General features: G+C 38.5%; 1 protein-coding gene across 1 annotated transcript in view; it reads right to left on the bottom strand.

Moving 5' to 3' along the window:
- CEP295 (centrosomal protein 295) overlaps positions 1–24,723 on the bottom strand; it is a 60,020-nt gene that overhangs the window by 23,495 nt on the left and 11,802 nt on the right. The window contains 10 exon segments of the mRNA XM_017498420.2: positions 1,694–5,192; positions 5,456–5,553; positions 6,193–6,333; positions 10,111–10,214; positions 10,368–10,460; positions 13,929–14,150; positions 15,142–15,309; positions 15,530–15,713; positions 18,722–18,862; positions 22,317–22,412. Of these exon segments, the coding sequence (XP_017353909.1) occupies positions 1,694–5,192; positions 5,456–5,553; positions 6,193–6,333; positions 10,111–10,214; positions 10,368–10,460; positions 13,929–14,150; positions 15,142–15,309; positions 15,530–15,713; positions 18,722–18,862; positions 22,317–22,412 (4,746 nt within the window).

Genomic DNA, 24,723 nt, shown 5'->3' on the forward strand with positions numbered 1-24,723 from the left:
TGGCCAGGCGCAGTGGATCACACCTGTAATCCCAGCACTTTGGGAGGCTGAGGCAGGCGGATCAAGAGGTCAGGAGATGCAGACTATCCTGGCCAACATGATAACACTGCGTCTCTACTAAAAATACAAAAATTAGCTGGGCATGGTGGCGCATGCCCGTATTCCCAGCTACTTGGGAGGCTGAAGCAGGAGAATTGCTTCAATCAGGCAGTTGGAGGCTACAGTAAGCCACGGCACCACTGCACTCCAGCCTGGCGACAGAGCGAGACAACAAACGAACAACAACAACTTAGCCTCCATTGCATCTTTTCATAAGAGATTACATTTGAGTATCTCCTTCTGCTTTTCTTTTGTCATTACTTTCTCTTTAAATGACCAGTAAATCTCTGGACGTCAACCCTTCCTGAACCCAACTCAAGCTTCTTCTCGATATCAAAGGTTTTGTAGAATTCTATTTAGACCAAATAATAAATTTAGGAAGTGGCCTTTTATTTATTTTTTTGAGCTAGGGTCTCCCTCATTGCCAAGGCGGAAGTACAGTGGCATAATATGGCCAATTGCAGCCTCAACCGCCTAGGGTCAAGATATCCTCCCTCCTAAAGCCTCCAGAGTAGCTGGAACTAGATGTACATGCTACCACACCTGGCTAATTTTTGTATTTTTTGTAGAGAAAGGGTTTTACCATGTTGCCCAGGCTGGTCTCAAACTCCCGGGCTGAGGGGATCCCCCTGGCATGGCCTCCCAAAGTGTTGAGATTATAGGTCTGGATCACCATGCCCAGCAGAAGCGGCCTTTTAAAATAAAATGGATACATTCAAATTTCGAACATATTCGTCTCCCAGGTAGGGCAACTATGAATGAGTCACTAGGCCAGAGTCTTATGAACAATTCAGATACAAGCAGCAGGTCCAGCTGTACATCAGCCTAAAATCATGCTAGTTTTGCAACAAGTAATAATAGTGTCACTTGAGAAAAAAGATAGTATTGATGAAAATTTGGATACAAATGTCAGCAAAGAGCCCAATGTCTGCAGCTACATAAGAGAAATTCTGCTAACCAGTTATTTTTATAATTTTAATCTTATAGTAAGCTTAAAATCCATTAAAACAAAATTGCAAAATGAGAATCTACAGTTTTGTGGTGTATTTGCATTTGAAATTGAGCTTTGGGCCATGTGTTGTGGCTCACACCTGTAATCCTAGCACTTTGAGAAGCTGAGGTTGGTTAGGGACTAACCTGGCCGACATGGCAAAACTCAGTCTCTACGGGGAAAAAAAAAAAAAAATTACAAAATTTAGCCGGGCACGGTGGCACACAGCTGTAATCCGAGCTCCTCAGGAGGGCAAGGCACAAGAGTCACTTAAACCCAGGAGACAGAGGTTGCAGTGAGCCGACAGGGTGCCACTGCACTTCAGCCTGGATGATAGAGCAAGACCTTGTCTCCAAAAAAAAAAAAAAAAAAAGTAAAATTAAAAAAAATGAAATTAATAGGGCTTCATGTAACTATTCACCTCATAAACACCATATGGGTGGATCAATTTTTGTTTTAATTTCCACATTATTTAGGGTAGAAAAAGCATGGCTGAGGTCAAACTACTTATTCTCAATAACTAAAAACTTGTAATCCTATTATTAAAAACTAATTTGGGTTTAAACTTCTATTGTTTCATTATTATTCAGGTTTAAAACATACCTGACTGTCTTTAAGGAAATCCATCAAAGTCTCTTCATGTTTCTGTATCTGCTGCTGCAATGCTGTTTGTCTCGGTACAAGCAATTTTTCCTGGGTTTTCTGGCTATAATGCAGAACTTCTCTTTGTAGTTCCAACTGCTTCTGAAGTCCCAAGTTATCTTGCTGGGCTAAGACAGGCTGTGAAAAACTCAAGAGTCTATCTTGAAATGCTGGGATCACAGGATCACTTGGGGGAGCTGCATGTTCATTATGGGATGAGTATAATTCACAAGTGCTTTTAGGTTTAGTTTCTGCAAAAGGTAGTGGAATAAATGAATGCTCTGTTTCCTTGGGTAGAAACAAAGAGGGTACAGTATGCTCGGCGGATTCACTTTTGTTCAACTTTGTTTGTTTGTTTAAAGGCTCTTCCTGGGTTTTCTCATAAGAATACATCACTTCCCTTTGTACATCCAATTGAGCTGTCAAATTATCTTCCTGAGGCAGAATAGGCTGTGATAAACTCAAAAGTCTATCCTGTAATCTTGGGATCTCAGGATGACCTAAGGGAACTGTATCATTACTTTTGGTTGGGAGAGACTTCTGGGTTCTTTCAGAGTCAGCAACAGGCAGTACTATCTGGGATAGAAATGAAGAGGAGCTAACTTGTTCAGATGGTACTCTTTTCTCCAATTCACTAAATCTTTGCAAAAGCAATTCTTCTTGGACTTCTTGACTAGATCGAATGGCTTTCTTCTGTGTATCTAACTGCTGTTGAAGTGCCTGCAAATCACCATGGTGAGACTGGATAAAATGCTCAGGAGATACCTTTTCCTCAAATGTACATGGTTTTGACAACATCAATTCTTTCTGGGTTTTCTCAATAGAAGGAAGGAAATCTGTCTGTGCATGCAAGTGTTCTTCAAGTGCAATCAAATTATCTTGTTGAGGTAAAACAACATGTGATAAGCCCAAAAACCCATCAGGCAATCTTGGTATCTCAGCGTGACCTGAGGATACCATATTATCACCATTAATTGAACATGGTTCTTGGTTTCTTTCAGATTCAGTAAGAGGTAACGAGGCGAATGAATGCTGTGGTATTAGGGGTAAGGAAGAGGTGTCAACCTGCTTGGGAGATATTCTTCCCTCCCATTCACTCTGTTTATGTAAAAGTAATTCTTCCCGAGCTTCTTGTCTAGCTAGAATGATGGCTTCTCTCTGTGTAGCTAACTCTTCTTGAAGTGCCTTCAAATTATCTTGTTGAGGCTGGATAAGTTGTGATATTCTCAAAAGTCTATCTTGCAACTGTGGGATCTGAAGATGGGTTGAAGAAATTTTACTTTCACTTTCTGTTGAAAGAGGTTCCAGGATTGTGCCAGACTCAGCTGAAGCTAATGAAGTAAATGAAAGCTGTACCAACTGGGGTATGAATGATGTGCCAGTTTGTTCAGAAGATGTATTTTCTTGGGTTTTCCGGCTGAATTTCTCAGTGTCTAGCCATGCCTGGTGTTCCTCTAAATTATCTTGTGGAGGTACTATATGTTGTGAAACTCTCAAAAGTCTTTCCTGAAATCTTGGCATCTTAGAACAGCTTAAGGGAAGGATAATGTCACTCTTGATTGACATACATTCCTGGAATCTCTCAGATTCATCTACCTGGGAAAGGGATGAAGAGGTGCCAGTCTGTTCAGAAGAAATTCTTTCTACCAATTGACTTTCTGTGTGTACAAATTCCTGAGTCCCTTCTTTATCACCAAGTATTACTCTTTGTATCTGTGACTGTTCTTGGAGTATCGTCAAATTTTCTTCCTGTGGCAATCTATGCTGTGGAAAACTAAGAGGCTTATCTTGAAATGTTGGGATTATCAAATGACTGGAGGGAACTACATTCTCCTTCTCAGATAAATAAAGCTCCTGAATTCTCCTAGGCTCAGCGTTAGCAGAAGCTTGTAAAGCAACTGAATGTTGAACCACCACTGGTGAGGATGAAGAGCTCACCAGCCCAGACTTACTGTCTCCCGAATCTCTTTGTCTATGTAAGAGTAATGCCACCTGAGCTTCATGCCGAGCCTGAAGAGTATCCCTCTGTTTAGTCAACTGTTCTTGGAGCAACTTCAAACTATCATGTAGAGGTAGGAACTGCTGTAGGAAACTCGAAGACCCATCCTGAGATTTGGGGATATCAGATTGGCATGAAACAAGTCCTTTCTCGCTCTTAGATGAATATTGCTCCTGGATTTTTCCAGGTTTTGTATCAGCAGAAGGTAGTGAAGTAAATGTATGCTGAGCTATCTGAAAAGGGAGAGAAGAGGGCTCAGACTGTTCAGAACATGCTCTTCCATCCAATTCACTCTGTTTATGTACAGACAATACTTCCTGGGCTTCTCGCCTAGCCTGAAGGCTATCCTTCTGAATATTCAACTGCTCTTGGAGAAATTTAAAATTATTTTGCTGTGATAAGATAGGCTGTGAAAAATTCAAAAGCCTATCCTGAAGTTGTGAGATCACATGATGGTCTGAGGAAATTGCAGTGTTATTCTTGGCTGGTGAAGATTCCTGGATGCTCCCCAAATCAGCTTTGGCAGAAGACGATAAAGCAGATGAATTGGGAGTAACCAAGGGAAGGAATACCGAGAGGCCAGTTTGCTGTTCCAATTCTTTCTGTTTGCACAAAAGCAACTGTTCCTGAGCTTCCTGTCTTGCCTGAAGAACTTTCTTCTGTAGGTCTAACTGTTCTTGGAGGGCCTTCATATTACCTTGTTGGGCTGTGATATTCTCTGAGGGTAGCAAATGCCTATCAGGCGTTTGGCTGATGATAGAATGGCTTGTGGAAATTGTATTTTTCCTCATGGTTGAAAAGGGTTCTTGCATTTTTCCTGATTCAACTTTAACAGGCGGAGAACTAAAAGAATGCTGAGGTACTAGTGGTACAAATGAAGAAGGTTCAGTTGCCTTGGAAGACATATTTTCACTATTCTCTGAGAACATCTGTTGGGAATCTAAACTTTGAAAAGTTGTTACCCTAAATGTTTCAGATATTTTTCTAGCATCCTGTGATATTAGCTGCCTGTCATGTGACAAAGCCCTTGAAAGTATCTCAGAATCTTCAGGGACCAATTTATAGTCTCTCTGTTGTGTTTCAGCCTGAGAGAACTGCATTAAATGTTCTTGTGATTTTAAAGATTGATTGGTTAAAATATTTGAAACACCTAATGTTTCTGTTGTTTCCACTTGTCTTTGTGGAAAGTGATTTTGTCTGGCTACCTGAAAATGACCTTGTTCTAATTTGGAGGTCTGTATAGGCTGTATGGGTTGGTATTTGTTAGGACTCAACTTGAGTCTCTGACCTTGATCCCAATGCTCTGATATAGCAGTTGGTGTCTCAGATTTCCATGATGGCACTGATACAGCAGAATCAGTTATCAATGTTGGAGCTGACATCGATGGGCACCTTCCTTTTAACACAGTTTGATATTCAAGTAATCGTTTCCTGGCTGTTTCAACAGATTGCCTGTGTAACCTAACAAAAACAAAAGAAAACAATTACTCTTTTTTAATGAAAAATAAAAGCCCCATATCTGTACATTAAATTTAACAAACAGTAACCTAGGGTTGGCAATACTCATGGTGAAAAGAAATTACATTCACATTGTCCTTTAAGAATGGCAGTTCTATATGCCATAGTTCTAAGGAAATCCAAATTAGATCATCATATAAACAAAATAATAAACCTTAAAAATGTAGCCACATACAATCTCATACAAATAATACCCTAGCTAATACCTGTTTTGTTGTAAAAGCTGATGTTGATAGTTACGAATCAATTGCCTATGACTATCTTCATCAGAAATTACAGTGCATGCTGCTGGAACAATGCCAACCTAATAAAAGACAAAGTTACTAATTAAAAGGCAAATTTAGAAATAAGCACTAAAGTATTTTTACATACAGTTCTATAACTGTAAACTTCTATACAGCTTCCATTAGTAAGAAATAAACTAATCTGTCATTGTCCTTTAGTGCCCATCCAAAAGCTCAGTGTACTCATTACCTACAAACCATGGTCATATCTATTAATATCCTACAGAAACTGAAAGAAGAAAGCCGTAACTGGGCACATTTATTATATACATTATATTAAAAAAAAGACCAAATATGAATTACAAAGGCATTTTACTTTTCTTTTTTTGAAATGGAGTCTCACTCTGCAACTTTCACCTCCTGTGTTCACGTGATTCTCCTGCATCAGCCTCGTGAATAGCTGGGATTACAGGCATGTGCCACCATGCCCAACTAATTTTTTATTTTTAGTAGGAATGGAGTTTCACCATGTTGGCCAAGCTGGTCTTGAACTTCTGACCCTGAAGTGATCTGTCTCGGCCTCTCAAAATGCTGGGGTTACAGGCGTGAGCCACTGCACCCAGCCAACCACTTCACTTTTCTAAATGCTACAAGTGCTCATATTTTCTTGCCCCCGTCACCAAAAGATTTATATAGTGATGAGATTTTCTGCATCCTACCCCAGTCTGTTGAGTAGTTTTTTTTCTTTTTTCTTCTTCCAGCTGAGCCCTGAAGCAGTCAGTTTCTAATCTCAATTTCTGCTGTTCAATTTGTTCAAGTAATTCCAACTGCTTTTGCTTCTGCTCTTCTATTTCCATTATCTAGGTAACGAAAATACTATTGATCTATTAACAACAAACTCATATGAAGGGAAAGCTAATACACATTCCATTTAAAAGAAAGAGGTTTCTTCACCAAATGTACCAATTTTCAAAGAAGTAAGTAGTGATGCTTCATCTCTGTTATTGTTACTGACAGACTGAGAATGGGAATAAAAGATGGGAAAAGCGAAAAAGAGAAAAAGGGAGAGAAGTAAAAAAAGGCAGAAGGAAACAAAAGCATAAATACATTAACTATTTCTGCTTTCTGAGAGCACAGGGAAACCCTGATCACCACTGAAGAACTACTTTGAAGCAGCAAATGATGTACAGCCAAATTCTATCTTCATACACTTAATAGTACAAATAATGGGCCGGGCGCGGTGGCTCAAGCCTGTAATCCCAGCACTTTGGGAGGCCGAGGCGGGTGGATCACGAGGTCAAGAGATCGAGACCATCCTGGTCAACATGGTGAAACCCCGTCTCTACTAAAAATACAAAAAATTAGCTGGGCATGGTGGTGCATGCCTGTAATCCCAGCTACTCAGGAGGCTGAGGCAGGAGAATTGCCTGAACCCAGGAGGCGGAGGTTGCGGTGAGCCGAGATTGCGCCATTGCACTCCAGCCTGGCTAACAAGAGCGAAACTCCGTCTCAAAAAAAAAACAAACAAAAAAAATAGTATAAATAATGAGTACAGAAATTAAATATCAAGGCCTCCTAAAATACTTTCATTTCTTAGCTATACCCATTAAGAGGTATAGTTATCTAGAAGCAATGAACAACATTCTGTGTCTTTTTTGTCAGGCATGGAACGGAAGAAAATGGCAGAAAGATAACACAAACTCTAATATTATATAAGCATACATTCTGAGTAATATGAACATGTTTGAGTAACTATGAGTTTCATGAGGACAAAACTAGCCTGCCAAATCTAGCACCTTAGTCCCTTCCTATCTGCAATTTAGCTTTTGTGGTTTAATTACTCAGGGTCAACAGCAGGCAGAAAATATTAAATGGAAAATTCCAGAAATAATTCATGTTTTAAATTATGCACTGTTCTAAGCAGTGTGATTAAATCTTGCACTGTCCTGCTGAAACAAGAATAATCCCGTTGTCCGGCATTTCATGCTATAAACTCAATCAGGCCATTTATTAGTTTTGTAGCCATGTTGTTTACAAAAACTTGCCTGTTGCAGCATCACAGTGCCTGTGTTCAAATAACCCTTGTTTTACTTCATAATGGCTCCAAAGCATTAGAGTAGTAATGCTAGCGATTCAGATATATCAAAGAGAGGCTGTAAAGTGTTTTCTTTTAGTGAAAAGTGGAAAGTTCTCAATAAGGAAAGACAAAAAAAATTGTACACTGATTGCTAAGATCTATGGTAAGAGTAAATTTTCTATCAGTGGAATTATAAAGAAGGAAAAAAATTCACCCATACTATATACAGGAATCAATACTATCTGCAGTTTGGTACTATCAGGCTTCCACTTGGGGTCTAGGAACATATACCCCGTGGATAAGCAGGGACTACTATACCGTCCTTGATAGATAAAATATTTACTAAGTAAAAAAAGGAATGCACATTAAGTTTTATTATATAAAGAATAGCATTTCTACTAGAGATAATGAACAATGATCTTGTTTTCAAGAAAAAAAAAAGTCTCGACCTGATTCTTTGCCTATTCCTAATTAGGCAACAGCGGCTTCAACTGAGTTCCTGTCTTCTTCCTTACTTTCTCTCACTCATAGGAACCCCTGAATTTAGACTGTTTACAGTTCTGTAGTACATCTAGAACCATACTATCCATACAGTGGTTACTAGCTATATGTTACTACTTAAATTTAATTAAAATTAAATAAAACTTAAAATTCAGTTCCTCAGTTACACTAACATTTTAAGAATTCAACAGCCCATGTGGCTAATAGATACATGCTGGACATAGATATAGAACATTTCCATCATCACAGAAAGTGCTATTGAACAATACTGTTCTAGACTACTGATGAGAAAATATTTTTTCTTTTTTTTTTTTTAGACGAGTTTCACTCTTGTCACCCCGGTTGGAATACAGTGGTGCAACCTCAGCTCCCTGCAACCTCCAACTCCCGGGTTCAAGTGATTGTCATGCCTCAGCCTCCTGAGTAACTGGAATTTTAGGCGCATACCACCACGCCCAGCTTATTTTTATATTTTTAGTAGAGACGGGGTTTTGCCAGGTTGGCCAGGCTGGTCTTGAACTCCTCACCTCAGGTGACCCACCCACCTAGACGTCCCAAAGTGCTGGTATTATAAGCATGAGCCACCGTGCCCAGCCTGAGAAAATATTTATCTGAGAAGAAATACTGGCGCACGGAATTCTCACTCCCCAGCTGTATTTTTGAAAAAACTAACTAGGACTATAACCTGACTTGCTTAGTAATAATTAGCCTCCTTCTAGGTAAGTTGGGTTGAAAAAATCTTTTATTAAAAGTAGATGAGACCAAAATTATAAGTTAAAGAGGATTTTGTTTTTATTTTTTTTTGAGATGGGTCTTACTCTGTCACCCAGCCTGGAGTGCAGTGGCATGATCTTGACTCAGTGTAACCTTCGCCTCCTGGGTTCAAACAATCCTCCCACCGTAGCCTCCAGGGTGGCTAGGACTACAGGTGTATATCACCATACCCACCTAATTTTTAGTAGAGATGGGGTTTCACCATGTTGGTCAGGTTGGTCTCAAACTCCTGGGCTCAAGAGATCTGCCCACCTTGGGCTCCCAAAATGCTAGAATTTCAAGCGTTAGCTACCACGGCTGGCCTAAAGAGGTTAAAGTTTAGCTTGGGCAACATGGTAAGACCTCATCTCTACTAGGAAAAAAAAAAAAACCAGCTGAATATGGTGGCCCATGCCTGTAGTCCCAGCTACTCAAGAGGCTGAGGTCAGAGGACTGAACTAAAGAGGTCAAGGCTGCAGTGAGCCATGATCGTGTCACTGTACTCCAGCCTGGGCGACAGAGCAAAAACAGGGGGTTGTATATTAAAAATTTTTCCTCTGGCACAGTGGCTCATGCCTATAATCCCAGCACTTTGGGAGCCTGAGGCGGGTGGATCACGAGGTCAAGAGATCGAGACCATCCTGGTCAACATGGTAAAACCCTGTGTCTACTAAAAATACAAAAATTAGCTGGGCATGGTGGCACGTGCCTGTAGTCCCAGCTACTTGGGAGACTGAGGCAGGAGAACTGCTTGAACCCAGGAGGCGGAGGTTGCGGTGAGCCGAGATCGCGCCATTGCACTCCAGCCTGGGTACCAAGACTGAAACTCCGTCAAAAAAAAAAAAAAAATTTTTTTTTTCCTCTGAAATATATTTTTCAAAAAAACTTGTGGCATTACAAAGCCCACCTGAGTGTCTAATACTATGATAAGGACTTGTTAATTCAACATTTATTGTATACCTACTATGTACAAAGCATTGTATCAGAAACTGTGTAGGATAAACTCAATCTTTTAAAGAAGATAGTTTCTGCTTTTTAAAAGCTAGTAAGTTTTATAGGGAAGGTAAGACCCATACAAATATATAAAATACAAAGCAGACACAGAAAGGATTGAATGAGTAGTATGAGCAAAGACAACATGCGTTCTGTCAGCTGAATGTCTGTGTAAGACAATGTCAAAAACATGATCTCAAAAGTAGCCAGACATTAAGACAAATGTCATTAGTCAAACAAAATTACAAAATAGTACTGAGCCAGGAAGGTGGAGCGGGGGGAATAAATCTTTAAAAATAAAAATTCAAATTACCTGTTTCTGCCTTGCTGACTTTCTAATCCTGGCTGCTTCTTCTTGAGGATGAAGTAGAACTGAACTCTGAGCTACAGCTGTGATAGGCAGTGTCTCCTTTATTTCTAGGAGAATACCCCAAACAAAAATTAGTTTGAATAATTTAGAATTGTGACACCATTATAATGCCCTTTCTTAATATATCACATGTAATTTTATCAAAAAAAAAAAGATGTGAGGAGTCAAATTTAATTTGAGGATGTGATAAAAAGAAATACCTTGTTCTTTTCCAGAATTTGTACCACACGAAAGTGATTTATCTTCACTAGTAAGTGGTCCAGACTCAATTGTTAGTGTATCACTTTCAACAACTGTAATAGATAATACCACTGTTATTATGAATATATCATCATTGTCAAGCTTAAATCAAAGCAAAATAACAAAATTCTGGTATTAACAAATTCAATCTAGGGCCACCTGAGTATCTCATTTAGTTAAGATCCAGTCACCTTCCTGACGATCAAATATATTTCTCATTAAACCCAAGCCTAATAATAAGACATGAAAGACTGAAATTGTGAAAATGTGAAGAACTGATTTAAAAGATATGCTGATAAGGTTTCAAACGCAGTGGAAAAGCATAACAAGAGTGAAAATGACAAGGAATCAAGGTTAAAAACGAGAAGCTAACGAAATGTCAATGTATCTTTGATATATCTAGATGCTAGTTTTTTTTTTTTTAAGTAATTTGTGAAACCGGAGCGGAGAAGGAAGTTAAAACAATTGGTTCTGATCATATTTGGGTAGCCAGATACTCTGCATGGAACAGCCGTTTCTGTTCACTTATTTATTCATTTTGGCACCTACTTACGTGGTACATGCTTACCACAGTGAATGAGAAAAGGCTTCAAGGAGGCTTAGAGAGTAGATAGCAGAACCATCATATAATTATCCCAGAAAAAATTATAAAAGTAGAAATCGTGACAAGTAAGTACTATATAAGAAAAGTGAAGGGTTACACAATAGAGCATAATAAATAACAACTTTCTGGGCAAGATGAAATTTCTCTGAGGAAATGACATTTAAGCAGACACCTGAAAGGTAAGGAAGAATCATCCAGGTTAACCATGTGAAGATGTATAGGAGACTCTTCCAGACAGACCAACAGGTATAAAACGCCCCAAGAGGATAAAGAAACAAACCTTGCCGGGCGCGGTGGCTCACGCCTGTAATCCCAGCACTTTGGGAGGCCGAGGCGGGTGGATCACAAGGTCAAGAGATCGAGACCATCCTGGTCAACATGGTGAAACCCCGTCTCTACTGAAAATACAAAAATTAGCTGGGCATGGTGGTGCATGCCTGTAATCCCAGCTACTCAGGAGGCTGAGGCAGAAGAATTGCCTGAACCCAGGAGGCGGAGGTTGCAGTGAGCCAAGACAGCGCCATTGCACTCCAGCCTGGGTAACAAGAGCAAAAACTCTGTCTCAAAAAAAAAAAAAAAAGAAACAAACCTTGGCCCATTCAAGGAACTGAAAGGTCAGTGTGCATGGGCTGTAGTCAGGCAAGGGGGAGAATAAAGGAAGATGAGAATGGAGAAAGCCTCCTCATGATAGGCCCTTTATCAAAAGAACTTGGTCATGGATTGAATATGAGAGTCCCCTTTTTTGGATTCCAATGCCATATTCTCCCCAGCTTCTCTGGTCACTCCTTTCACTGACTTTGCTATTTGCCCTTTCTCTAGCCATCTTCTAGATGCTGGAATCCCTCAAATGGTCTTATAGGTCCTCTTTTCACTGAATTCTTTCCCCTCCAAGTGGTTTTCTATGTCCATGGCATTAAATGTCATATATATCTCTAGATTCCAAATTTACCTCTCTTCCTTTAAACTATTCAGTTAATTCAATAAATGTTAACTGAGCACCTATTTTATACAAGGCAGTACTCCAGGCTTTGGAGACACAGCAATGTAGAAAATTAAAGCTCCTATCCTTATACATAGGTGGGGTAGGCAATTAGACAATAAGCAAAATAAGCACCAAAGTCACTTTATTGTCCATCAGATATTGATAAGAGCTATGGGGGGAAAGCAGGGTAAAGGGGATAGGAAGTGAAAGGTGTGGAGGTCAGAGTAGAGGTGGGGAGGGGTAGAAGTGTGCCATTTTATATAGTCAGAAAAAACCTTACTCAGAAAGTGATAGCTGAGTAAACATGTGAAAGAAGTGAGGAAGTGAGTCAAGGAAATACCCAAGAAAAAGAGAAGTCTAGCCAAGAAGAACAGCAGTTGCTAAGATTAGGAGCCATATGTTTGCTATTTGAGAAACAGTGAGGAAGCTGGCATCTATAGTGCAGAAGATGAGAAGGGAGGTGTGGCAGGAAAATGAAGTCAGAAGGGTAGTGAGTATGAGAGGAGCAGTGGTGGGGGTGTATATGTGCAGGTCACAGAAGGCTTTGAAACCACTATATACTCTCTGGTTTTTACTGAGTGAAACTGACAGTTATTGGAGGGCTTCACCCAGAGGAATGATATGAGATTATTTGTTTTTAAGAGGCGTGTTAATAGACCATAATAGGTAGGTGCAAAGGCTGATGATAGCAGGCTACTACAAGAATCTACCCTAGAAAATGAATGTGGCTTAAACTAGGACGTAGATGGTAAGAAATGGTTGGACTATGGATATATTTTGAGGGTGGGATCAACTGGATCAGCTAATAGTTTGGATGTAAGATATGAAGAGGGAACCAGAATGATTATAAGCTTTTTGGCTTGAGTAAGGGAATTAAAATATTGCCAGATGCTGAAACGTGAAATACTGTAGAAAAAGCAGATGTGTGGTGGGAGGGGATATCAACAGTTCACTTCTGAACACACTTAAGATATTGTTAGACATACAAGAGATGATAAACAGTTAAATAAGTAAGTTGAGTTCAAACAGAAGGCCAACACTAGACATACACCCTTGGGAGACATCAGTATATGGATGATAATGTAAAGTGTGACATTGGAGATCATCTAGGGAGTTTTGGCACAAAGAGAAGGGACTTGCAGAACGAGCTCCAGGGGCAATGGTTAATCATTGTGGAGATGGGAATAAACAGCAAAGAAAATGAAAGAGGAAACAGTAAAGTAGGAAAACTAAAGGAAGGGACTGTCAAGAGGCCAAGGGAAGAAAATACTTCAAGAAGGCTTCCTGTGGGACTCTGGAAAAATCCAAAACCCAAATACAAACCATAAGTCACTTTTCTCAAAAGCATAGAAGCAAAACATTTCCATACAAATCCAATCACATTTTTAAAAGAATCCCCACCAAGGAGATACTTGAATTGTATGTGAACAGGTACTTTATAACTTCTGGAAATATATTTAAGAGCCTATTTTTCCAATCAAAAAATTATTTAAAATTAGCAAATAAAAAACCAAATATCTGTGGCAATACAATACACTCAAAACCCATTAACATGCTCATGTATCCTTTCATCAGGAGTTATTCTTTCAAGAGTTCTTCCTCAGGAAGTAAAAATGTGGGCAAAGATTTCACTAAAAGGATGCCCACTATAGCACAAAAAATACCAAGAAAAATTCGAAAACAGCCTAAACATCTCATTAAAGAACTGGTTAATTTTGATTCATTGATTACATTGGAATAAATATACATAAATAATAATACTAAAGTGTTCTGTAAGAAGATTCACTAAGGCTTTTAATGTTTCTTTGTCACTTTTAATTAGCAAGATTATATTTTGTTCCTTTTAACCTCTATTCTTTGTTTTTTCAGGAACAAGCCTACTTTTGAACAACTTAAAAAGGGTTTATATAAAATGAGACTCTTGGAGAGAAATACCTTGTTCCTGCCCAGAGGATAGCATTCTCTCTTCGCTGGCAAGTGTTCCTGACTCAACCGTTGGTGCTTTACTCTCAATTTCACTAACAGTCGTAATCATTTCACTTTCATCCTCAGACACAGATTGAATTGTCCAGAGAGATTTTTGGCTTCGGATCTTATTTAACAATTTTTTAAAAAGAACTTTTGAAGGAATCTGTTGGGTCTTCATTGCCAAGGGAACTAAAAGAAATAAAGAAAAAACAAGGGACTGTGATATCATTCACTAAGATAGCAAAAATAGGTAGAGAAGGTTTCAGTAGGCAAGAGAAGGTTATAAATTTATTGCTAGACATGGAGTTTTAAGTAACTATGGGAAAGCCAAGTGAAAAAGTTCAGAATGTTGGAGACAGAGATGTTTCAAAGATCAAAATTTGTGCTACTCATCATTACACACGAAGTATCTAGAAATAACTGAATACCAGTAGGATCTCTGATGATCTGACAAGTCTGTGCTGACCTTCGTTGTGCTGAACCTCTACTGACTCAAATGGAGATGGCACCAAGTTCAAGAGGCCAAATACGAGATTCAAAGCTAGCCAATGAGCTATGCAGTTTCACTGAGGGAATACATACAAGGGAGAGTCCAGTGGCAGCAGGCTGGACTGAAGAACTGCAAAAACCATGCAGTTTAAATAGCATTGTCACTTAGTACTCTTTTCCTTATGACCTCCAACTGACACCCTTTACTGAACCCAAAACTTGATGCCTTGATCCTCTGTATGGCTCATGTTTCATGCGATGAGACAGGGGCTCAGATGTTCCTCACAGCCAAGAAACAAATCTCCAGGTTGGCCACTCCCAGATTCCCTAGCTCAGAACCACATTGAGGTGTGTGTGCCACACAGGTTCATTCTCACGGTATGCTTAAGTTATTGCTAACAGGTATGTTTACCATGCAACCTTTCAAATGAATTCAGAATTGTGCACCTAACTCAAATAACTTAAAAATCTTCAGATCATCTGTATGTATCAATAAAATTTCCTCCTGCACATATGAAAAAGGATCATCAATGATGGAAATATGAAAACATTGTTTCCTTTAGCTACCGCTCCCATCAGTATTATTCATTGCTTGCACTTAAATCAAATCAGATTTTCCTAACTGTTGGCTAAGGATCAGCATTTTTTTTTCCTGTGAAAACTGTAATATTTAGAACAGAAAGGTTTTTACCATCTGTTTCACTAGAACATATTATTTCAGCTTCTGTCACTGGAAGGTCTTCAGTTGCACCCAAATTTTCTTGTTCCATTGAAAGGTCCAGCTCTTCATCTTGGAGGTGATCAGTCACAGTGGGCAAAGGCTCTGGTTCAAGGTGCAAAATCAGATTCCCTTTTACCTCTTAAAAAAGAAATATAGGGACATGTTTCCATTCCAAAATGATTAAAAATAACTGGATCACAAAAATGCAAAGGCCACTGTAATGCCTTAATCTAAAATATGGAAGTCTCCTTCAAACTGAGACCCCATTTCAAAATAAAAACTGCTTTATCATTACAAACATATTTTCCCACCAAAATGTTTAAAACCACTACTGAAAACCCTACTGAAAATAACTTACTCCTGTCTGCATTGTACATATCTTCAAAGGCAAATTCCAATTCTCTCTGCCAGTCTTCCTTCATTTCACTGCGTTTGTATGGAAGTTCAACTAGTTGTGGTGGCATTTGTGCTACAGTCTGTCTCCTACGTGCCAGGTCCTCTTGCTGTAGCTGTTTGAGTTCTTTCATTAGTTTCTCCTGATTCTTCAAGAATAAAGAGAACAAAACCTGAGTCACAAACTTTGTATGGTAATATTAACAGTGTTGTGGGTAGGGGAAATGAGGATCAGGGTGTAAGCTTCTCTCTTCTATCATTTTTTCAGTCAAAAGACAGACATTTATTCATTCAACAATTATTTGCTGAATACCAGATACCACATTAAGTGCTAGGGACACAATCTCAGCCCTACCCTAGTAGTATAAGACCAACAAACGAGTAGTATTATGTTAGTAAGTACTATTAAAGAGTTAGGCCATAAAGCTTCAAAAAGTGTCTGCCAGTTACAGTTTTCCTTTCTGAGGAAAGTCATGAAGTTAATTGCTATATAAGTTGCCAAGGCTCCTGTAATGTACTTTGTTCCAGTTCTTCATGTACCTGTCTCAGGTAAGCACCAAGACCCACAGTGACTGTGGCTGTACATAGAATATTTCTTGTTACTTCATACTCTTATGAATTTCCATGATTAAAAGAGATCTGAATGTATTTCTTTAAGCTTAAAAAGTGTGGCTATTATGAAAGTTTAATCAGTGTTTTAGGGAGGTTCTCTAATGGAGTTTTGGTGGCGGGAGGTAAAGAGGGAGAGCAAGGAAAAACTTCTCATTCCTTGGGATAAGGATTTAACCAGACAAAAGTTGGTGAAAGAGAACGAGTACATGCCAGAAAAAAACTACAACACAAAGGTATGGAGATGAAGGCACAGGACAGTCAGAAAATAGCACACTGTTCACCACAGCTAGTGCATGGAGGGCAAGGATGATTAAGGAAGGAAGATAAAACTGGAGAAGCAGGTAGAAGTCAAATATTAGTTAATATAGACACTGGAAGGAAATAGCGTCCCAGGCCATAATACAGTCTGCAGCAAAAAGGTTCAGACAGGAAAAATGAAATCCTCTATTAGCAGTGAGATTTCATGGTAGAGAAATCCTGCATTAAAAGTGTTAACGGGCCGGGCACAGTGGCTCATGCATGTAATATCAGCACTTTGGGAGGCCGAGGTGGGCAGATCGTTTGAGGTCAGGAGTTCATGACCAGCCTGACCAACATGGTGAAATCCCGTCTTTAATAAAAACACAAAAAAATTGGGCAGGGCACGGTGGCTCACACCTGTAATCCCAGCACTTTGGGATGCTGAGGCAGGTGGATCATGAGGTCAGGAGATCCTGGCTAACATGGTGAAACCCCAACTCTTCTAAAAATATACAAATTAGCCAGGTGTGGTGGCACATGCCTGTAGTCCCAAATACTCAGGAGAACAAGGCAGTAAAATTGGTTGAACCCAGGAGGTGGAGGTTGCAGTGAGTCGAGATAATGTCAGTGTACTCCAGCCTGGGTGACACAGCAAGACTGCCTTAAAAAAAAATTAGCTGGGTGTGGTGGCACATGTCTATACTCCCAGCTACTCAGGAGGCTGAGGCAGGATTGCTAGAATCCAGGAGGCGGAGGTTGCAGTGGGCCAAGATCCCACCACTGCACTCCAGCCTAGGCAACAGAGTGAGACTGTGAAAAAAAAAACCACATGAAACAGAACACAGAGAGATTAACTAATTTGCCTGAGATCAAACAGCTGACTAGCCAAGAAGAGAGAGAAATCCTGGCAGAATGGCTGTGGAGCCCACCTGCTAAAACTACTAAACACCACAGGTTTTATAGAAGAATCTGTTCAATTTAGGACTGCTTTTTGTGTCTGTTTTACTGTAAGTTTAAACCTAAGATGGGGAGAATTACTGATAATAATTCAGACATTTCAGTTATTTTAGTCATAGTTCACTCCTACTTTATAAAAGCTAAAAATTTAAAGGAGAAGCTCATGATTTAGTTCAAACTAAGATGAATAATTTTTATGCCACATTTCAAGGCTAAGCACTAAATGAATAAGCATGACAGAAGTGAAGCTAAAACTATAAAGTCAGCTTTCATTATAATATTTTGCACATTTATGACAGTCACTGCTGATTGACACAATCTCACTGTCACCACGGTAGAGTGTAGTAGTGCAATCTTGACTCACTGCGGCTTCTGCCTCCCAGGCTCAAGCAATCCTCCCAGCTCAGCCTTCTTGGGAAATGGGGTCCTGGGCCACAATACAGTCCCAAACTGGGATTGGCTGTATTGCCACCAGGCCTGGCTAATTTTTGGATTTTTGGCAGAGACAGAGTTTCTGCATGTTGCCCACCCTGGTCTTGAACTCCTGGGCTCAAAGCAATCTGCCCACTTTGACCTCCCAAAGTGTTGGGATTATAGGTATAAGCCACCTCGACTGGCCTTGACAGTCACTTTTTATTTAATGTTTTTGAGACAGGTGGCATGCAGTGGTGTGGTGTGATCTCAGCTCACTGCAACCTCCTTATCCCAGGCTCAGGTAATCCTCCCACCTCAGCCTACCAAATAGCTGGGACTACAGGCACACACCACCATGCCTGGTTAATTTTTCTGCTTTTAGTAGAGATGGGGTTTCTCCATGTAGCTGGTCTTGAACTCCTAAGCCCAAGCAATCTGCCCACCTCGGCTTCCCAGGGTGCTGGGATGGCATGCATGAGCCACTGTGGTCGACCTATTGATGGTCACTTTTTAAAAGCTCCAACAGCATAGATCATGACTTTCCTTTTGAAACAACATTCTGCAAAGCCAAAAAGTGCTTTGCCAAATACATATTTAATAAATTAAATCCTCAAATTTATAGAGCACATATGTTATTGAAAAAACTGAATTAGAAAAGTGATTTTTCCTTAGGCTGTTTTGGACTTATTAAAATATTAAACTTTTAATAAATTCATTAATAAAAATTTAGAAGAGCAATACACTGGGAGAATAGCCCAACCCAATCAGAACTTGAAATGGGAGGGCAAAGAAAGTTGGGAAACTTGAAAACATAGGAATCAGACTATACTGAACTCCACCCTTCCTACCTTTCTTTGAGCTCATTCACTAATCAGTCCTGCAATGCTATTAGTAAGTCTATCAGTAATGGTCACAAGTAGAATTTAAGTCTTACTTGAGCCAAATGGATCTTCTTCATTGCTTGGAATCCCCGTACATGTGCCTTTTCAAACTGTTCCATTCTCTCTTGTGCTGCCTGTTTTTGTAGCTCTTCCATTCGTTTAGCTTCTTCTTCAGCAGCCAAATGAGCATCTGGCTAGCAGTCAATCAATAACATTTTAGGCAAAATTTTTAAAGTGTGAGACAAGCAATAACTAAAAAACAAAACAACCTTAAAATCATATTTTCTACATATATAAAATTAAATATAAGGAGTTTTATATATATATATATATATATATATATGTATATATATATATATACATATATATATATTTTTTTGAGACGGAGTTTCACTCATGTTACCCAGGCTGGAGTGCAATGGCGCAATCTCGGCTCACTGCAACCTCCGCCTCCTGGGTTCAAGCAATTCTCCTGCCTCAACCTCCCAAGTAGCTGGGATTACAGGCACGCGCCACCATGCCCAGCTAATTTTTTGTATTTTTAGTAGAGACGGGGTTTCACCATGGTGACCAGGATGGTCTCGATCTCTTGACCTCGTGATCCACTCGCCTCGGCCTCCCAAAGTGCTGGGATTACAGGCTTGAGCCACCGTGCCCGGCCCCAGGAGTTATATTTTTAAATGCCCATAATTATCAACAGCATATATCTATGAAAGGGATCAAATTGATTGTATAAATTTTTACTAGTTACTAATTTTAAAACAGATTAGGTTATACTCCTCTAAACACATTTCTCCATCACTTTGTAAGTAAAGAAGTCTTTGCTTTTTTTGGGAAGCCAAGGTGGGTGGATCACCCAAGGTCACCTTGGCCAACACAGTAAAACTCCATCTGTACTAAAAATAAAAAAATTAGCCAGGTGTGGTGGCGGGCACCTATAACCCCAGCTACTTGAGAGGCTGAGGCAGGAGAATTGCTTGGGTACAGGAGGAGGAGGTTGCAGTAAGCTAAGATTGTGCCACTGCACTCTAGCCTGGGGAACAGAGAAAGACTCTGTTTAAAAAAAAAAATAAAAAGAAATCTCATTAAAATGACAGTATTGAAAACTAAACACCCACAAATCTCATTAACATAACACACGCAAAAAGAAAGGGGCACAGAGTCTGGATTTACTTTTTTTTTTTTTTTTTTTTAAGAGATCAGGTCTTGCTCTGCTAAGCAGGTTGGTCTCAAGCAATCCTCCCACTTCAGCCTCCTGAAGTGCTGGGATTACAGGCATGAGCTACGATACCCAGCCTGGATTTACGTTTATTATCTGAACATTCACTTCCAAGTATAGGTGAATATTCTAAATGTAACCAGCAATAAAAGTCTTTTTCTGTCTTTTGTATGTAGAAATTCTGCCAGCCAGTTGAAACAATTAATGATGACCAAGACAGCTATTAACTTCATGTGTAAAATTATTAAAAATTGTCAAATAGTGAGATAAACAGGTAAAAAGATTGATGGTTAGTAAATTAACAAAGAGTATACTGGCCAAACAAATTTATTAAAAATATACCCCCTGTGAGCCACTAAATATTCATGTAAAACTAAATAACATCAGGTAAGACAAAAAAAGTTAGATTAAATCAAAATTATAATATGTAGATTTAGTATATCAATATGTATGATATTAAATAAAATAACCTCTAAGAACAATATTTCAATCGATTTCAACCATGAGGTTTTCAAGAAAAAAGTTGTTTATGAATTCATTTGAAAAAAGTGCTATTAACTGTCACTGACAAGGAATACACATGATGAAGGTTATGAGTAAGTAATGTAGGACTTTCAAACATATGTTGTTTTGTTCAGTTCTGTGTAGAGGTAGTGAATATAGCAGAACATAATGTAGAGACTTACTGGCTCTAAGTACAACTACAGCAGGCCACTTTCATAATTCTTCTTTGGCCAAAGATAAATATTATGACATACAAGAGATTTTTGGAATTACTTCATCAGGATATTAAAAACATACACACACAGTAACAGCTCTTATGTGCTAAAAAGGCTGACTGAACAAATGAAAGTAGTTTATTTGCAGAAAGCTGCTAAAGAAAAATATCCAAACATATATGTCAAGAGTGCAAGTATTTTTCATATGATACCTGCTGTAAAGATAGTATCGTTTTTCTCCAGGGAAGGTGCTAAAATGTTTGTGCATGTGATATAAGTTGAGTGCAGATGAAAACTCAGAGGTAATTTTATCTTGAAAGCCAAGCACATTGATCATCACGTTTTAAATGCAAGATTTAAAGACAGATTTTTCCTAAGTAATGGAGTAAAGCAGCAAATAGAAAAAAATACTAATAAAAATGTGTACAGTAATAAATCTATTTCTGAAATATTCAGAAATGGTATCATCAATCAGTACACAAAGCTCATAAAACTGCTAGAAACAAAATCTGTCTGTGGTCCCTAGCTTTTTTCTAACCCTTTATCATTAAAACTACTAATCTAATTTTTAGCCCAAAAATTGAAAAGGAGTTAGGTCTTCTAGTTACCATCAAAAAAGAAAGCTTATGAATGTTAATTTAATAGCATCAGCAGCACCATATGCTGATGGAGTTCGGGGAAGAAAAATTCATCATCACTCTTAATTAAAAGGTAACATCTTTTTCATATCACAAAAATGCAGTAAACAGTAAAACGGTTAGCAACAAATCAAGTTATTGCTCCTACATTATAATACTGAAATTGTAATAATACTTTACAATTTTAAATAAATGTCAGATTTACTCTTGCACCTTAGAAGTTCATTCTGTGATGATGTTCACTTTAGTTCTTAACTGAATATTGCTTTTAATACCTGCTATTAAGCAGTCAACCAAAATGTCTATTTGTTGCATTCTAAATGCCACAGGAATGCTATAAAGTTTATTTTCCTAGTAGCCAAATATATTCAACAAGAAAAAAATTTAAACCCACTGAGGCAGAGAAACAGCAATTATAATAACAATATATTTGTTACTCTTAAGACTGGCAATAATTTTTTAAACATAATATTCTGTGCAGACAAGGTTAGGGTAAGCTGGCCATTCTCATGTTGCTGATGCTTTTTAAAAAGTAATTTAATTATCTGAATCAAATGTTACACAGTTTGGAGCCAAAAACTTTCTCTTTATGCTAACATTACTTACAGAAGCAAAAAATAAAACAATGGTTAAATAAATGCTATGCAAAATATTAAGTTGCTACTAAAAATAATGTTTTGAAAAGTTTGTGTCTATGTTTATATTTAAATAAAGGTTATAATGAATTTATTAAAATATTACCCATATTCCATTGTGGTGACAGAATTGGTGTTTTTCCAGTTGTTTATGCTTATGTGTATAGTTCCAAATTTTTCAGAAATAGCATGTAATATTTTATGATAAAAAAGTCCTAAAATCTGCTATTTTAAAATATAACCATTTAAATAGCCAACTAGTTTAATTCATATTAAAGCAACATGAAAATTCAAAGCATATTTAAAAGATTTTTTATAATTACCAATTGCCCACATTTTGAAGTCTGGGAACACCAGGCATATAACTAAGATATAATTCAATTCAATGCACACAGAAATAATAAAGCGAGGGCATGAACAAACAATAAGTCAGTCACCTGTTTTGTGTCTATCTCTCTATTCACAAAAGTATGTAGATGATGGTAGGTAGAACTATTGGTTTTGACTGCAGAAATTCTTTTTACTTCAATGTTCTGGAAAAATGAACATAAAAAAATAGATTAAAAGTATTTTTATTTGAAGCCAAATCCAATGCAAAAAAAGTGATTTTGTATTTTAATGAGTTCTCCTCATCCAAAACAAGCTAAAAATCTGCTCATAATGAAATCAAATTTTTACAGTTAAATTACTTCGAATTTTAATAAAAGTACCAGATTCATCAGTATTTCAAATCATCTTCAAGGTGTGGCTAACTAAGCAATGTGTTTTATTCATCTCAATTTTTTTTTTTTTTTTTTTTTAAATAAAGACGGGGTTTCACCATGTTGGTCAGGCTGGTCTTGAACTCCTGACCTCAGGTGATCAGCCCGCCTTGGCCTCCAAAGTGCTTGGATTACAGGCGTGAGCCACCACACCTGGCATATTCATCTCAATTTTTAAGTTATTTACAGAGACATTTCATCTTTAAATTTCCTGAATATAGAAGGACTTACAGGCCAGATCAAATGAAATGAAAAGCACTTCATTGTATTTATAAGAAAACAACCTGTACCATTATGTCCTCTTCCATATCTAATCACAAAAATTCTACTGTAGTTCATACTAGTCTTATTTTCTCAACGTTTAATGATGTATTTGAGTTTTGGTCCTGAAACACTTGCCAATATTTAAATTACCCTTATTCCACCAGAACAAAACAACTCTCAAGAATGAAAATAAACTACCTTCCCCCTTACCCTTCCTGTATTTTGTAGTAAAAGCAGATTCAGTCCATCACGACCTATCACACATTGATGTTTAACTAATCAACTAAACTGACAAAGAATATTAAGTGCCTACTATGTGTTAAACATTATACAAAGCATTGTGAATGACCACGAGAAGTAAAATAAAATAAAGGCCCCTGGCTTCAAAGAAATCAGAGTAACAGTTCTTAACAACTAGAAGTTCTAACAATTAGATATAAATAATAACCATGCATTTTACAGGTAACATAAAAAAAAATTCACAAAGAAATGCTAACACTTCCACTGGATCTCTTCTATATTATATCCTAGTAGTGAAAACTTAGCAAAGTCCCTCAGCTTTTCTGTCCCTCGGCTTTCTCAAGAAAAGTGGGTTTACAGCTATCACTATACCATATGATCATTGTGACAGTTACTGTAAGAATTGATTAATGTATAAAAAGCACTTTTAATTTTTTTTAAGGCCTGTTGACGAGGCCAGAGTACAGTGGCACGATCGCAGCCCACTGCAACTCCTGGGCTCAAGCGATCCTTATGTTTCAGCCTACCATGGCTAGGACTACAGGTATGTACCACCGTGCCTGGCTTATTCAATGACATCATGAATGCAACACTCTGTTGCCCAGGTTGGAAGAGAGAACAGTTTAAATAGGAATATGTTGAGAACTAACCAAAGTTTTAGCTATAACATATATGAGTGTGGAATGACGAGGAGGACTCAAGTGGAAAGAAAACAAACAATATAAAAGACAAGAAGGGGCTGGGCGTAATGGCTCATGCCTGTAATCCCAGCACTTTGGGAGGCCGAGGCAGGCAGATCACTTGAGTTCAGGAGTTCAAGACCACGCTGGCCAACATGAAAAAACCCCTTCTCTACTAAAAATACAAAAATTAGCTGGTAGTGGTAGCACACGTCTGTAATCCTTGCTACTAGGGAGGCTGAGGCAAGATAATTGCTTGAACCCAGCGTTGGAGGTTGCAATGAGCTGAGATTGCACCACTGCACTCCAATCGGGGCAACAGACTAAGACTCCATCTCAAAAAAAGGAAAAAAAAAAATTACAGGAGATTAAGAAAATCCAAGTAAAAATGAACAGTCTGATGTCAGCAGAATTATCTGAGTAGTTTTTAAGAACTCCTCATGTCTTGGTCCCACACCAAATTAAAATCAGAATCTATGGAATAGAGCCCAGTATTAGTATTGTTAAAAAGGTGTGGCCAGGTATGGTGGCTCACACCTGTAATCCCGGCACTTTGGAAGGCCAAGACGGGTGGATCACTCGATGCCAGCAGCGGGACCAGCCTGGCCAACATGGAGAAATCCCTTTTCTACTAAAAATACAAAAATTAGCTGGCCATGGTGGCACACACTTGTAATCCCAGCTACTTGGGAGGCTGAGGCAGGAGAATCGCTTGAACCCAGGAGGTGGAGGTTGCAGTGAGCCGAGATCAGGCCACTGCACTCTGGCCTGGGTGACAGAGCAAGGCTCTGTCTCAAAAACAAAAACAAAAACGAAAACAAACTCCACAGGTGAACAATGTACAGCCAAAGTTGAGAATTACTTAGATCAGTCAGAAGACAACTAATTGGCAAGTACCT

Source organism: Cebus imitator, unplaced genomic scaffold (assembly GCF_001604975.1).
Source record: "Cebus imitator isolate Cc_AM_T3 unplaced genomic scaffold, Cebus_imitator-1.0 Scaffold241, whole genome shotgun sequence".
NCBI classification, from domain to species: Eukaryota; Metazoa; Chordata; class Mammalia; order Primates; family Cebidae; genus Cebus; species Cebus imitator.